This window comes from Limulus polyphemus, unplaced genomic scaffold (genome assembly GCF_000517525.1).
Source record: "Limulus polyphemus unplaced genomic scaffold, Limulus_polyphemus-2.1.2 Scaffold2145, whole genome shotgun sequence".
NCBI lineage: Eukaryota > Metazoa > Arthropoda > Merostomata > Xiphosura > Limulidae > Limulus > Limulus polyphemus.
The window spans coordinates 113773-131204 of NW_013667755.1; the positions used below are offsets into that span (position 1 = coordinate 113773).

General features: G+C 31.6%; 1 protein-coding gene across 2 annotated transcripts in view; it reads right to left on the reverse strand.

Annotated features, from left to right (window-relative positions):
• Window positions 1-17432, reverse strand: part of LOC106466084 (myelin regulatory factor-like) — an 86094-nt gene that overhangs the window by 11125 nt on the left and 57537 nt on the right. For both annotated transcript variants that reach the window (XM_022394039.1, XM_022394038.1), the window contains exons 13-19: window positions 15979-16203; window positions 15365-15528; window positions 13729-13863; window positions 11376-11459; window positions 7465-7565; window positions 6024-6290; window positions 3562-3972 (exon numbers count right to left, since the gene is read on the reverse strand). In XM_022394039.1, coding sequence (XP_022249747.1) covers window positions 3562-3972; window positions 6024-6290; window positions 7465-7565; window positions 11376-11459; window positions 13729-13863; window positions 15365-15528; window positions 15979-16203 — 1387 coding nt within the window. The remainder of the gene's footprint in view (window positions 1-3561; window positions 3973-6023; window positions 6291-7464; window positions 7566-11375; window positions 11460-13728; window positions 13864-15364; window positions 15529-15978; window positions 16204-17432) is intronic.

Here is a 17432-nt window from a genome sequence, read left to right on the forward strand (position 1 = left end):
TGTTAATTTCCCGTAGAAATTATTTCCGAGAAACTTCAGGGATACAAGTCCTTTCTTGATTAAAACTAGTTTATTCTTTCGCGAGACAAACTTTGTAATACACAGAATTCCCACAGTCAATACGTTCCTCGTCGCTTTAAACTTAATGACTTTCATAAACACACGCTATAATCACAGTGATTCACAAGCTCGATAACGTCGCTCTATGCGACTGCAAAACACAGAAACAGAATCGACTTACCGTGACTTGATTATCTATCTGTCTCCAGCTGGCTTTCTTTGCCAGGCTTATATACTAAAAAAGTGGGCCTCTAGATCACACTCAAGCTGACGGGCAAATTCATGATTATTCGAGAAACCCCAGCGCGCATGCTCCCAGTGTTGCGTGACTTCCGCTGTCGTAACAGAGTTTTCGAATTCCTAGCCAACGCCTCCAATGTGCAAACTGACGATGTTCTAGGTATTACACCTACCAACACCAATCATCCTAACCGTACAGCTAATATCCTGTGACTATTGTGTGCGACATTCCACATGATGGCTCAAAAAGTAAGGATCACAATGCTTATATTCGACAACTGTCCTAACTCACTGACAAATGGCAGCCCATACATTTTTTTTGGACAGCATCATCTGATAGCCTCTGGCATGTACCAAAGCCAGGTCCAGACTCCAAAGTTAAATCAACGTTTTTGGACTGTATTATCCTAGCATCTCTTTTAGTCATACAGTGGCCTTTCCCAACTGCTGACAGACAAACTCATGCATGTCAGCTAATGTAATTTGCAGCTACTGCAAATATTCCGGTGGACATTGTGGTTGGGGCAGACCATCTACAGGGAGCAGTATTTATCTTCCAAACATAAAAATGTTTGGTGAACAACCAGTTGAACTCTAATCTACATAGCATCATGACGTTTGTCTCAACCAGGAAAACAAACTTTGGTATCATCTGCTTGATAGTTTGAATCACCTTTTTTGTCAAACCGTTGATATGGGGGTTGATACGTTAAAGTCCACATCCATCAGAGAACAGCTGCCTAGTGAAATTAGTTATCTGATTGGTGTAAATTTCTTCTGGTGCACTGATTTTGGCTACCTGTTATTCCACTGACATGTCAGCTATGGACAGTTCTGTGAATAACATAACATAATGTTTTGGGACAACATGGGACCCATTGGTCCATCTCGGCTATTCCTTCCTTTAAACTAAATTAGAATAATTATATAAACAAATCTTAAAGCCAGCCCTTGTCATTCATATACTTATCAATCTTTTTCTTAAACTCACTTAAATTTACTGCCACTACAACGTCCGAAGGCAACCCATTCCAAAGGCCAACCACCCTTTTAGAAAAATGAAACTGTATTAGCTGAAGATGACTCCTACCTTGCCAAAATATATATTTGTGTTCCCTAGTCCTACTATTCTTACTGTTAAATATGAAAAAAATATGATACATCAACACTATCAATTATCTTTACAATCTTAAACACCTCAATCAGATCCCTCTCTAACTCTTCTTTTTTCAAGAGAAAAAAATTAGAGAGCTTTCAGCCTCTTCTCGTATGACAATCCCTCCATCCCAGGCACCATTCTAGTAGCCTTTCCAACAGTTCATTGTCTTTCCTAAGGTAAGTAGCCCAAGACTGAACACAATATTCCAAATGTGGCCTAACCAGTGACTTGTACAATGAAATTAAAACCTCTTTAGACTTGTATTCAATATTTCTAAGAATACAACCTAAAATCCTATTTGCTCTACCACTAGCAACAGAACACTGCTTAAATGGCTAAAGAGACTGATCGACTATTACACCAAGATCCCTTTCCTTCATGACACTATTAAGGTTAATCCCATCCAAATTATATTTCTAATTCAAATTATGATAACGCACATGCATTATCTTGCATTTATTATAATTAAAACCAATCTACCATTTATTTGTTCAACTCACTAAATGATCTAAATCCTTTTGTAAATCAGCAGCATACTCTTCACAGCTAGCAACACCCAAGACCTTAATATCATCTGCAAATTTAAGTAATTTATTGACTATCTCTTCATCTATGTCATTAATGTAAATCAAAAAGAGCAAAGGTCCTAAGACTGAGCCTTGCAGTACTCCACTTGTGACATTAATCCAGTTTGACTGAACTCCATTTGTAACAACCCTCTGCTTTCTTCCATCTAGCTACTCCCCCACACGTATAGAGATATTTTTTTACAAGCCTTTTATGTGGCACCTTGTCAAATGCTTTCTGAAAATCCAGATAGACCAAACCTACACCCTTACCCTCATCTACATAAGCAGTAATCTTTTCATAGAATGTCAAAAGATTTGTAAGGCAAGATTATGGTATAAGAATGCAATTTTATAAACAAATATAATTTCTAACTAAACAAGTTCATCAGTCATTCTTACATCAAATTTACTTTTCAACAATTTTTAATTACAAAAATAATTTCTATTTCATTCATTAAAAGCTGAATATTTTCATGACCCCAGATAGAAATTGCTGAACTCTATTTACTGTGTCCTTTTGAAGTCCATCTATTATTCAATCTAGAGATTGGCTGTTTTCAGTTAGTATTTACTTATTTATTCTGTCATTACACATATCCTGCTGCTGACAATGTTTCATTACTGTGGTATTACATAGTAACAATGTTATGGACTTTCAACATATATTCTAATAAGAAAACTAATACATAATGTTCTGTCTCTTCAGAGAGTAGAGGGGGTCACATGGTCACTCCTACTGGTTGTCACAGCAGTGTTATTAAAATGATGTCATGTATAATTGACTACACACAACTATATATATATGGTACATTACCAAACAGATTTAGTATGGCAGTAATAGTTTCTTGGATAATATTAAATCATTCACATTTACAAAGTATATCTATTATACATAAGCAACATAAAATAATATTAAGAAATCCAGAGAGTAATTCCATATGACCTGTCTTTGTAAACATTAATATTGTTGCATCAGCGAGGTCACGTGACTAGTGTTACGCCACCTATTTTCTAGAACTATCCTGTTCCTTCGGGAGTGCTCTAGCATTTGCCAGATTGGGGGTGGTCTGGTATATATAAGATGGTTACGGCGTGACGTGACAAAATGTGTGTGTAGGTAGTGAGTAATTGAACTGCAGTCGGAAAGTATTGTTGAAGTTAACGTTCGTTGATATAGCGTTTGTTATAGAGCGACTGTTGAAAATAAATGTATCGTAAAGTTGTATTCGGAAAGAATAAACCAGTTTTATTAAGAAAGGACTTGTGTCGCTAAAGTTTCGTCGGAACAAAGTTATGAAAAATCAATTAACGAATGGAGACGTAACAATATGTTACCTGGACAAAGAGAAGCTAAAGCTAGCCTACTGTCGTTTCATACAACAGTGACCAAGTGTTTTATAAGTAGTTCAGACGTTTACACAGAATGTCATAAAACAAAAGTAAGTAAAGTTTTTGATCTCTGATTAGATAATTTCTAATACGTCTATAATATTTCAGTGACCATGTTCATATTTATAAAGTAATAGAACTTACTTTTACGGCCATGTGGTTTAGAGGTAAACCTCACAACATCACTGGTTCTCTCTCTTTTTGAACGCTTGTGTGGATTACCAGAGGAAACAGGATGAACTTTTGAGTTCCTTTTTTCTATCAGTATTGTTTTGGGATTGATTTTATGTCTTACTGATATTTCCCCAATGTTAGAATTATGATCTGTACTTTGTTGAGACCTAACATTTGACTGAGTACTACCATTTCTATTAGCACTGAAAGGATTTTGGTTCAACTCATTATTCACTTCGTTGCTGGGTGAAAGGCTGGCAAACCTATTTGTATACATAGATGAGGATTTTTCAACATTCTTCCTGGTTTGTGAGAAGGTGATACCACTAGAGGGGGTCACGTGGTCACTCCTACTGGTTGCCACAGCAGTGTTATTAAAATCTAAAAAAAAGTACACACATTAAGATAAAATATCTTTTACTTTTTTATGCATTTTATTATTAATAAATAAAAATATAAGACACAGAAAAATGTAGTTTTTTCCATTTAGCATTGAATAACAAAAAAGTCTTACATTAATCATATAAACCTTACAAATTATATTAAAAAATGCATTAAAAAATGACTATCAAGCTGAGTTTCTATATCATGATACAAACTTAATGAAAAAGCTAATTACCTACTGATAGCTCAGCAAACTAATATTAATGAGATTATTAACTAATAATGAAATCAATTAATTATATGACATGCCAAATCTTAAAAACTAAGAACCAAACAGCATTTAACATATTTCTAAGTATGAAAGCTTAATGGATAATAAAAAGCACTAAAATAGCACTAAAAACTGCATGATGTTATTAACCAACAATCCTTGATTATTACCATGCTATACACTACACTTAATGAAATTATGGTAATTCACAAGTAAAAGATACTTAATAAAGGGTGATTTCTTCAATTTATGAAATAAATAGCTCCTCAATAAATCCATGAGTATCAAAATTACAAACACACTTTCTACACCACCATTTATAACTCCTGAGCATAAATAAATTAACTTCAACATCCTCTTGCCCATGCTAATGCTGTATGTTATTCGATCTTCCTGACTCAAGAATTAGTTAGGCAGGCCCCAATTGAGAGACCAATATGGTATGGATGTTACTATTTGATTGCAAAAGGTATATTTTGACTTTTTTCTTGCTGTGGAAGTGATTGAAATGTTATTTAAAACCGTAACACATTTTTAGTGCTTTTATTAGAGTGATGGGGAACTAATATGATTTGGTACATTATTCCTATAGCTTTAAGTCATTCAGTTGTGAAGTTTTAAACTAAAGGAGGCTCTTCAACTAACAAACATAAAAGGATGAGTGCAAGACTGAGCAAAGTATTCTTTATTTGAGGCATATGGGAAACTGGGCTTGAATTACTTTGGGTGAAGGGGTCAATCCCTCTGCCTCCCTAGCTGTTGCATTGTTTTTCAACTGAGGCGTTGGAAGGATTCGTGTTTCTTCACAGTTCTTCTAAATACAGACTTTAAAAGAACACATATCAAATTTGAGCCCCCTACCCCACCTTAAAATATTTAATTCAAGCCCTGATGCGAAATGTTATGAGATGGTCCCTTGTGATTCATGCATCCTTTCGGGACCAGTAATTGTAAGCTTCAGGTGCTAGAGATAAGTAATGATGAAACATTTTTTAATTATTCAATCAGTTTCTGCAGGCTTAGTTAGACCCACCCCTATAAACAAAATAATTTTCCTTTCAAGTTATTTAGTAACTCAAATGCAGCTGGTCAAGGAGCTGAAGTTTGATATATGAATACAATATATCAGGAAAGTAAAATTAAAAAGTACTTTGCAATTTCTTTTCACTTGAAACATTGCTTAGAAAAATAACATGAAAATTTCCAAAACATACTATAAAAGTTAAAAACGATTAAATCACAATCGACCATATTAATAGTTAAAGTAACATTACTTATCTAATGCATAGCATTTTTATTTGGTATATTACTGAATTAAAGTGAGGTAAATTAATAAATACACCATCTTAATAAGCCCACCATCATCAGATAAATCATAAAGAAATGTTATGTTTCTTTATTTATTGTTATATTAGCCATAACAAATAACATTAAAGTTCAGACACATACTTAGTTTAAAAACAGAAAAGAATTACACTATTTTAGGTAAACATCTCAGCAAATATTAGCAATGCTTCTTTAACTTTATCTTTTTCAAAACAAACATGCAAAGCATACAATTTTTTAAACTGCCAATAAATCATGATTTTTAGATAAAAAGTTTAATGACAGAAAAATGTTTTCAGAGATAAATTTACATTAACACATTATGGGATAAAACTTTTATGTATTTTATACACCTCATATATATATATATATATATATATACTTACTTTATGTATGCATATACATTTTGTATTTATAGTTACAATATATTTTTAAATCAAAAGCATCTTACTCAAAGAACGTTCTTCATGAACTTGTCTTCCATAAACAGAATCTGTTGATTTGTTTGCTGTTGGAAAGGTCATTTCTGCATTGTCTGATTTAATTTCAGGTTCAACATCACAACATATCTGTGGACAATTATCTGGGGAAAAGCTTGCCTTAGAGCAAACTGTTGGAAGACCTATAGGTTTTCGGTTCATTCTGTCATTTGGTGTCAAAGGGTACGAAGTGGGTACAGAGGTGACATTTTGTTGAAGTGTACTAGATAAATCTATACCTAAAAGATAAAAAAAGCAACAGCTGCATCAAAGATTCATATTCTGAAATATCTATTATTAAATTTAAAAAAGCTAACAGTGATGCTTAACTGAATGTTGACTGTTATTTTAAATTTACAAAGTGTAGCAAGCTTTTAGTCAATAGTACATAAAATATCAAATGTGTTACTAAAATTTTTGTACTAAAGATATGTCCGAGAAATGCCAAAGTTAGTCAGACTCAGACTGACAAGTTTGAGTGCAAAATTATGTTTGTGCAGAAAATAAAAGTACTTTTGTGCAGTTTGCACATTATTTTTGCATAATCTCTACAACCTCGTAAATGCATAATTAGTTTTTATTCAGTATCCCTCTATATTGTATCTGGTATTTATTCTACTCTAGCACTAACTGTTGTAAACTCAGTAATATAGGATAACATGAAATGTTGATAATTCTGACATCAAATTAATAATATCATGTTGAATGGTACTCTCCACAAATGTTTCCAAATACTTATTTTTTCTTAAAATGTTTAAATTCTAGATTTCTCAGTTTTAACAGCAAATTGCCAGTTCTATAAGAGGAAAGACATAAATTCTAGCAATAATGCATCAATAGACATTGGAGCAGAAAATGTCTTCGACTTAAAGATATTAGTGCATAGCTGAGGAAGACAATGTTAATTTGAGGCATTCTGGGAAATACTTTGAAATGATCCCTTACAGCTTTAAGCATTTTGGGGGGTTAATGCCCATTATATAGGTATCAAGTGCTGGAGAATGAGGATCATTGAATAAGTTCTTAATTGTTTAACCACTTCCATAAGCTTGTGCTCTTGGCTTTAATTTAACTTCTCTTTAAGTTCTTTGAGTAATATATTCAGAATTTCATGTGTTTCATACTTCTAAAATCCATATATACACCTTATAACTTTGCTTGGAATGGGCTGACACTGAAATATGAACACTGAATGAAAATATACTTAAAGAACTAAGCCAACTCAATCTTTTTATATGTATGTAATTTCATTTCTTTACATAATCAACAATACAAAGGAACAATTAGTGCTAATAAAGAACTCAAGTTATTATTATTAAGGCTACATCTATAAATAATAATACTTTTTGGAGATATGAAATGTTTTAAACCGTGAAAAAATTATATGGCCCTATACTCCAGAAGCATTATTACCATGAGATGGGAAGGGATTTTGTGATGATGGAGGCTGAATGGAAAAGGATAATTCCTGTGGGGCCATAGAATGGTTGAACAGTGGAGCGCCGTGAGTATACCTGAAAATAATAAAACATTATCATTAAAAGTTACATTACCCCATTTATTTGTATATGCTACCATGTAATAGCTGGTAACAGTAATAGGTTATAGAAAAGTTCTGACACGAAAATATTTCAGTTAGAGGAAAGTTTGGTCCTATTTTATGTTGATGATTTTTATCATTCAAAACATGATCAATCCATTCATTTGTTTGCTGTGTTAAAACCTAGGCCATAGTAATTATAGATCCAGTAGGTTGTAGCACTTTAAAATGGCAATTATGTTGTCAAAGGAGAAAGATATCACCAGCTTGATCTATATTCAAATTCGGTCACGTAATTTCTAAGTTAACAGCATAGTTTAAGAAAGTAATTTTAGTATTCACTAAAAAACGATCTATGATGATGATAAAAAAATATTGAAAAAATAATTAGGGTTTATAGAGATATTGTAATTCCAAATTACATACATTTCTTAGAGACTTTTATCATTAAATAGTACACACAAACTGTCTAAAATATGGCCAGCTATTTTTGTGTTGAATTAAAATAATTTCGAATTTAAAGTGATTTTTCAGATGGAAAACATGTGGCTTAAAGAATGCGTTTTATTTATAAAAACCTAGATTCCTATGTTTCCAACAAAGAACAACAAAAAATATCATATTTAATTCTAATTATATTTTATTCTTATTTCCACTTATCATACAGATAGTATCACATATTTATTAATCTATTGGTTTTAAACAGGGAATCTCAGACGGAAAGGAAATATAAAAACAAAGGCAAACTAAACAAAAATAATAACTTTAAGTAAATAAATATGTGTAGAAATTGGAATGGCATAGAGTAATGAAAACCATAGATTTCTGCTATCAAACCCAATTGATTAACAATTATTAATTAACACCTACTGAACACTGAATTAATAATGTTCAGTTCTGATACAGTAAATACATATGTATAACACCTGTTTTAATACAGAGTTTAGGGCTGTAACACATATGCATTCATGTGAATACAAATAATAAATTTGTAAAAAGTTCAGTACTGCCTCATTATAATGCCATTGGTTATAACACTTTCTCGGATATATAATGCTGTGGTGGCTTGGTTCCCAAAAACTTTAGTATAATTTGCTGCTTAGCTAGTTGCCATGTGGCTTCAGAGGCTAAAGTCATTACACTCTGTCACAAAATATAAGAAAAAAAGTGGAAAGTCTCAAGTGCAAAGCCCAGAGATGTGAATATCAAGTTCAGTTGATAATGGATGTTGAGAATTAAGGATGAGAAAAGAATTTGGAAATGCGACTCGATTGTTGGAATAGCAAGAAAGTGTTGTCGATATAGCATTTGTAAAGGACAGGTTTAAAGTCACATGGGCAGTTTTCTAGCCACTTGTATTCATGGTAGCATAGAAAACTACTGGCTATTGTTGGACCCAGCAGGGATTCCATCTATCTGGTCATAAATACATCATTAAAAAAGGAAATGGTTTAACTTTGTGAAGAGGGCAAGAAATTCCAAGTATTATTTACAGGTGAAACCAATATACCGGTCAGTAGTCAAAAGGAAATAGATGTCATATGCGAAATGCTCTACGTTACATTTGGAAAGAGGCATGAAACCAAATAAAGCAGACTAAAGTATCAGACTTTTTAAGTAAATAATTGAACATGAGTGTGCTTTATTTCTGAAATGTTGGGAAGTTCTTATGCATAATCTATCTCATATTATTGTATCTTATTTTATCTTATCTATGTTCTTTTTATATCTATTTTCCCTATGTAAATAAACAGTAATTTTATTTAATTGATTGCTCTAGTAGTCTGCTGAATCTGTATTTATTCAGTATGAGTGCTTTCTTGACTAGTTCGTTATAACCCTCCCCCCCACCTATATCATTCTTGAATGCACACAACGGTAGTGTTATAAGGGGGCAGTCCTGTACATTACAAAATACACTAAAGGCATAAAAGTAGCATACTGGCAGAATCACAGATATTACAATGTTATATCTAGTTAATCAAATTTTAATACTAGTAATAAATGACCTTATAACACCAAATTTTTTATTTTTCTTTAACTGGACACTCAATGTTTCACTTTACAGCTTCTTCAGGAATGTTCCACTAAAACACAAACCATAACCGATATGCACTAGAGAAATGAAATAATAGTTAATCAAATATTATGTTTTGCCTCTAGATCTATGTAGCTATCTGTTCATTATCTACCTACCTTTAATGCAGACAAATATCTCCATTTGTTAAAACTGTTGGAGTAAATTCATACAGCACAATAACTGTTTAGTCAAATGGATAAACATAAGGTTGAGAAATTGGTTTATCTGAAGCATGATAGGAAATGTATTAAAATATTATCTTAGAGTTTCATGCATTTTTTGGTGGTCACTGACTGTTACAAAGTTAAGTATTGGGAAATTATGAATCACAGTTTTTTTCTGAAAAAGGTTCATAACTTCTTCAATTACTTCTGTAGGCTCAAACAAAAAGCACTATGTTCTAGGCTAGCTTACTCCCTATAGAATGACCTGAAAACCTTTGGGTTGGTTCGGGTTTTCTACTAGGTTTATGCTGATTAAATAGTTGTACTTAATTAAACCTGTAACTATCTTTACATTTATATTTCCATACAGTGAAATTAATTCCTCCAATCTTCTCCTAAACATATGGTATGAATGGCAAGACCATTACTGTAACTCAGGTCTATTTGATAAGCTAAATTTATTAGATATCAGGTATATACATATCTGATATACCCTTGAAATAAATGGCACATAACTACTTGAAGAAGACATTTTGGAAATGTATTAGAAGGGTTATCTGAATTATACCCACCAATTAATTATCCTCTTACTTTCAACTGCATTATTATATAACACTGAACTGTGCCATTAATAATTTTGATCAATTCTGAAATCTAAATAATGTATGAACAACATAACCTGTTTTTCATTATACAAAAAGCATTCATAGAAAAACACAAAATGTTTACTGATATCTTTGCAAATGGTCAGCTAATCGTATTAAGAGTGTCTTACGGTGAATGAGAAACTAAGGGACTTTACAATGCACAAATGTACGATACTCATGTACTGATGCATTTGCACATTTGTAATAACTGTTTCATCAAACTTAAACTGAATTTGTAAGTTGGTCAGTTGGACTGATCCTGTAACGGAGAAGGAATTTTAACCATAATTCCAAACTTACAATGTGTCTTTACATGAAATAGTGGCAAGCTGTTGTACATAAAAAATCAGATGTTAGAAAAGTCTTTGTACTCAAGATATGTCTATGAATTTACAATGTCAATCTGTCTCAGACTCTGACAAGTCGGAATGCAAGGTGATGTTCATGTGAAGAATACAAATACTTTTGTCTACTTTGTAGTTTGTATATTGCATTTGCATAACCCATAGAACCTCCAAAATGCATATCTGCATTAGTGTTTCAGTATCCATGTATATTGGATATGGCATTTATCCTCCTCTACCACAAACTATTGCTAAATCAGCAATGTGTGATAAGATTAATAGTTGATAACTCTGACAGCAACATAATACCATGTTGAATGACACTCTGTAAATGGTCACGGAATGCACACTTTGACACACACCCGTGTCCACAGGGTTAATAGATAACTGTTTCTTCAAAATTTAATAATTATTTCATCAAATTTAATAAGTAAATGTTTCATAAAAGTTTAATACATAAATATTTGATCAAAATTTAAGAATTAAATCTGGTAATATAGAAAAGATGTTTCATATAGTTTTTAAATTACATGTTAGTCCTTTACTTACTTTGAAATATCCACTCTAGCTTTCTCTTCGGAACTATGTCTTTTCTGCCATTCAAGAATATACAGGGTTGCCATTGCTACAAGACTGTTCAGGTAGAAAGATGAGAAATAAATAATTTACTGGAGAACAAAATCAGGTTAATACTTGTTAGCTGACATAAAGAAAATAGTCATCGTCGTTATTAAATCACCACTTGAACTGATCTATCAATTTCGTACGTAAATATTTATAATAAAATGAATTATAGTGTGTGCATGCGTATGTTTTATAGCAAAGCCATATTGGGGTATCTGCTGTGTCCACTGCAGGAAATCAAACCCGGATTTTAGCGTTGCAAGAATGCAAACTTACCACTGTCCTGCTGAGGGACATGAGTTATAGATTCACAAAAAATAGAAACAAATAAGTAAAAATGATGTAATATAAAAAAAACTTCTCTGATTTAAGAAATATGACTCTTTCTCTTATCATAAAGCCACAAAAAGTTACAATAATATATAACAACTAATTTTATATTAATTAACGTTTTCATTTCAAATATACAGAAATATATTCTGTAAAAGTTCCATACAGCAAAACCTCCAATGATTTATCAATTGACTCTCAGGCATAAGTACTACAATTTGCATCTTGGACTTGAAATGTATTTTTTATTATCTCTGATCAGAAATCTGAAATGAGCAGATTAAGATGAATGTGAAAATCAAATAACATCTGCAGATTATATTATTCTTATTATAAATGTTATGTTAAATAAATTGGTTTCACCAACGTTTAATGTTTTAATCCATAACTAAGTAACTTTAGTTTCTCATTAAATAAAGCATGTTTATTTAGCAGTATATACTTTTGTATGCTACAGATTTGTGTGCCTTGTAAACTTACAAAATGTAAAATGTGACTACTTTTATGTTAACAGTACATAAAACCAATTACACATATGGATTATCATAATGATAGAACTCAAACCAAAACCAAAACCAAACTTAAAACATCAAACCCTTACTTTATTAGGGGTTATTTTTTTGTTGGCTGTTATTTATCAATGGCATACATGAAGAAATGATCAATAAATTACTTGAAGTTGCTGATGATGTTAAGGTCTTGGGTGTTGCGAGATGTGAGGAAGATGCTGTTCCTTTACAAAAAAGAATTTAGGTCATTTGGTGATTGATTTAGGCAAATAAATGGCAAGTGGCTTTCAATTACAATAAATGCAATGTACTGAATGTGAGTTATCACAGTTTGAATTATAATGGGAATAACCTTAATAATGTTATGGAAGGATCTTTTATTCTGGTTGTTCAGTCTATTGAGACAACCAAGCAGTATGTTATTGCTAACAGTATGACAAATAGGATTTCAGGTTCTGTCTAAAGAAATATTAATACAAGACTAAACAGGCTATAATGTCATTGCACAGAACATTGGTTAGGCTACATTTGAAGTACTATGTTAAGTTTTGGGCTCATGACCATAAAAAGGACATTGAATTTTTGAAAAGGGTTCAGAAGAGGATTAATAGGATGATACCTGGGATGGAAGGTTGTCATACAAGGATAGATTAAGATCTCCAAACTTACTGTCTCTTTTAAAAAAACTGATAGTGGTGATACATCGTCTCTTTTGTATTTAATGGTGAGAACAGTAAGGCTACGGGACATGGATATAAATTTTGGCAGGATAGGAGTCATCTTCAGCTAAGAGAATTTTATTTTTCTAACAGGGTGGTTGGCCTATGGAAGGTGCTGCCTTAAAATGGGGTGGAAGCAGTAACTTTAATAGAATTTAAGGGAAGGCTTGATAAATATTTGAATGATAAGCATAAAAACAAAAAGCAAACATATTTATTGAACAGAAAATTATTTTTACCATAGATAACCTAAAGAATATAATACAAAGGCAGTTTTGAATGATTAAAATATTATTTTATATAATAGTCTTAAAAGACAGTTTAGTTAAAAAAATATTGTATCTTTATTGATAAAGAAAAGTGGCAGTAACATTACTGTATTAAGAAGATTACTCTAACATTGGTGAGTTACTTTTAAAAGTTGTTTCGAGAAGAAGCTGTAAGAGTTTCTACAGGATAATGTTCTACCCAACTCTGCAACGTTAAGTCATGCAAAATCAACGTTGCATGACTTTGTATAAAGAATAAGAAAGAATTACTGTACATTATGATTTTTAATAAATACATATCAAACTAAATATTGTAACATGTACACCACTTACTAATAATAATTTCAAGACTAGAAGACAGTAAAAATGTCTCCATATTTACATGCATGATATACATGTTTATGTTCTTCTTAAAAGTTTTTTTCTAGTGGTTTCCAAACCACTAACTTACCAGAAAGCCATAATTAGGACCAAAGCAATAATAGTTCCTTGAACAAAACGATTAGAACAAATATTCTGACGTTTTTGTTTCCCGTGATTGTGATGCCGGTGAGATTTCTGTGATGCTGTGACACTGCTTGCTCGACTAAAATGTGAAAAGTTAAAAAAAGCAATATACTTAAACTACACGAGTATTTTTATTTATTCATTTAAAAAAATTGTCCCATCCATGCAACTCCACAAAATGATAATCTAAGAAAATAATACTGTTTGTATTTATTAACTAACACATTTTCAAGAATTTGTTTTAAACAGTGTTTCACAAGATTATCTTTTTCATATTAATCTTATAAAAGTTTCATTCTTAATTAGTTTACTTTTATATGACATAGCATTTTGGAACAACATGAGGCCTATTGATCCATCTCGGCTGTTCAGTCTTCTAAATTAAAACTATTAATAAATAAGTTTTAAAAATCTTAAAGCCAGCCCTTATCTTTCATATACATTTCAAGTTTTCTTTTAAACTCACTTAAATTTACTGCCTCCACAACATCTGAAGGCAAACCATTCCAAAAGCCAACCACCCTGTTAGAAAAATAAAACTGTCTTAGTTGAAGATGACTCCTACCCTGCCAAAATTTAAATTTGTGTCTCTTAGTCCTACTATTCTCACTGTTGAATATGGAAAAAGATGATACATCAACACTATCAATTCCCTTTATAATCTTAAAGACCTCAATCAGATCCCCCCAAACTCTTCTTTTTTCAAGAGAAAACAGTTTCAGAGATTTCAACCTCTCATTGTATGACAATCCATCCACCCCAGGCAACATTCTAGTAACCCTTCTCTGAACCCTTTCCGACAATTCAATGTCTTTCCTAAAGTAAGGAGCTCAAGACTGAACACAATATTCCAAATATGGCCTAACCAGTGACCAATATAATGAACTTATAACTCCTTTAGACTTGTATATTAAGTTAAATCCTTTTTTACTGCAACACAAGTGGATTATAATGTCTTCACGTTAATCCACCACAGGCTTACCTCCATTTGTTAGCTGGTACTTAGTCATTTTTCAGCTAGATAAACTGAAGCAAATTGTGGTTTCTTACTACAGGAGATAATGACTAGCCATAAGTGAGCTTCAAACCTACAACCCATCAATTACTAGCCCAGAACATTAACTATTAGGCAACACTTCCCTAATATATAGAATATTTTTAAATGCTTACACTCAAAAACATATAATCGTGAAAAGGATAAGTGAAGCTCAGCTGATGAAATTACTACAGTAAAAAACTTTAATTAGAAAATTGTAGTTAACAAATAAATTATTATTTTTTAATTTTTTACCTTTCATAATTACATATATAGTTTTTGATTAAAGGCAAAACTTTTTATTAATGACACTGCTACAACTTTGAATTTTGATTTTGAGAGAAATATAAGGAATATTAAGAAAGCATGGAAAGAGAATAAAGATGCTTTCAACTCTGAAAAAATCTAATCTTTTGGGTAATGAAGATTTTCTCAAATAAATTGTAAGCGTCATTATATGGTTAAATGAAAAATTGATAAATACAAAATAGTTGTACGTTTACAAATATGTTTAAGTCAAAATAAGGAAAATACTGCAACAAACCTGGTCACTGTACTTCCACTAGATGTAGACTTTAAACTGTCAAATCTTTTAATATTTTTTAGTTTGCGATTGATTCGTTCTAGCTCATCAATTCTCGTTTCCAAGTTGTCTGTTACCTTACAAAGTTCTTTCACTGCACCAACATTTTCCATAAAAATTCTTTCCTATGATTTAACAAAACTAATTTAATGAAATAAAGAATAACTGTGTAACTAAATATACAAAATAACTTTAAATGAGTACAAAGTTTCTTTACTTTATTACATTACAGTTATATACGCATGTTGTTTTTTTTAAATGATGAACCTTTTCTATATTTATCTTAGGAAAATATTTGAATTAGTAATGATGTAATTTTGTATTGGAACATTTCAATAAGATGGATTTTATTAAATTTTTTCTAATGGCTAACACATAATAAAGTGTCGTAAAAATTATAGCTACTGCTATATTTTAAGTTTATTACTCTTAGTAGTTTTCAAGACCTGGTAATATACAAAAATCATAAAACTCTCTCTCTCTATATATATATATATTGATATGATGAATAAAACTATGACACGTCAGAAAAACATTGAGCACTTCATACTATTTATAAATTTAAAATGTGGTACCTTGTTTACAACAAGAAAATTTTCTATTGTTTGTCCATTTGGCAAACTGATGTCACCTGCTTCCTTAACAGCATCTGGTAGAATGGAACTTATCTCTTGAGCAATAACTCCTGTATCTGATACAGCATCATCAGACAAACCAGCCTGCTGAGCAAATTCTGGTCTGTAGCGAAATCTGATAACTCTCATGTTTGACACATTCTTTAACTGTTCACGTGAATCCAACTGTTAAAAAAAGAAATAAAACAATTCTTAAAAACACCTAACAAGTTTTAATTCATCAGTTTGAAATTAAACTAATAACATATTGATGGTGTGCTACAGACAGTCACTGAAATTCTAATTTAAAAATCTAATCTGATGTAAAAAATGTATATTCTAAAAAATATTTGACCAATTCCCAAATCATCCATTCTATGTGATTATCACAATATGTTGATCTTTATATTGAAGTTGTGGATATCAAAGAAAATATCAAAAAGATGTCTATTTGGGTTTCTTTTAATGGATATAGTGGCAGAAGGCTTTTAGTGGGAATTTGTTATGTCCATTAGATAAAACTAATGAGAAACTTGAGATGGAGATTTCAGCTATTAGTGAGGTCATAATTATTAGTTATTTTATTTTTAGACATGTAGATTCAGAAAGGTTGGGGCCAAACCAATAGATAAACAGGTTGTTAGATACTTTTCAGGAACATTTTCTTCACCAACTGGTGAGGAAACCTACTATGAACAATGCCATTTTAAATTTATTGTTAACTTTTAATATGTAGAAAACATATATAGTGTAGGAACAAAGTACAAAAGTAGTTTTAATGGTAGGCTAAACCGTTACTATTTTAATGTTAGAAGTATAAGAAATAAAATGAACAACTTTAGAAAAACCTGGTTAAATGGATATAATTTTGATGACAATAATTTCTTTGAAATAGAGAGTTATAGGTTGTTTGATACGGATAGAGTACTAAAAAAATGTGGGTTATAGTCTTGTTCAAGTTGAGGGTATCAAAGCTAATAACAATAAGATTGAATCTGTTTCGGTTTATGTTAGTGATTATAAGGGAAGAAAACGTTAAATTTGAATTTTTTACAGACTTTTATATACCTTTTAAAAAAGGTATATGAAAAATGGTTGGCTGGAAATGTGAAATTAAGAACAAGGATTTCTATAAATACTTTAAGGGTAAATATTATGTTAGGATGGAAGTAAGGCCTTTGAAGGGTGATAAAGGAATGCTCTAGAGTGGGAGTAAGGACTTTGAAGGGCGATAAAGGAATGCTCGTATTGAATGACCAATGTTAGGATGGGAGTAAGGCCTTTGAAGGGTGATAAAAGGAATGCTCTAGGGTGGGAGTAAGGCCTTTGAAGGGTGATAAAGGAATGCTCGTACCGAATGACCAATGTTAGGATGGGAGTAAGGCCTTTGAAGGGTGATAAAGGAATGCTCGTAC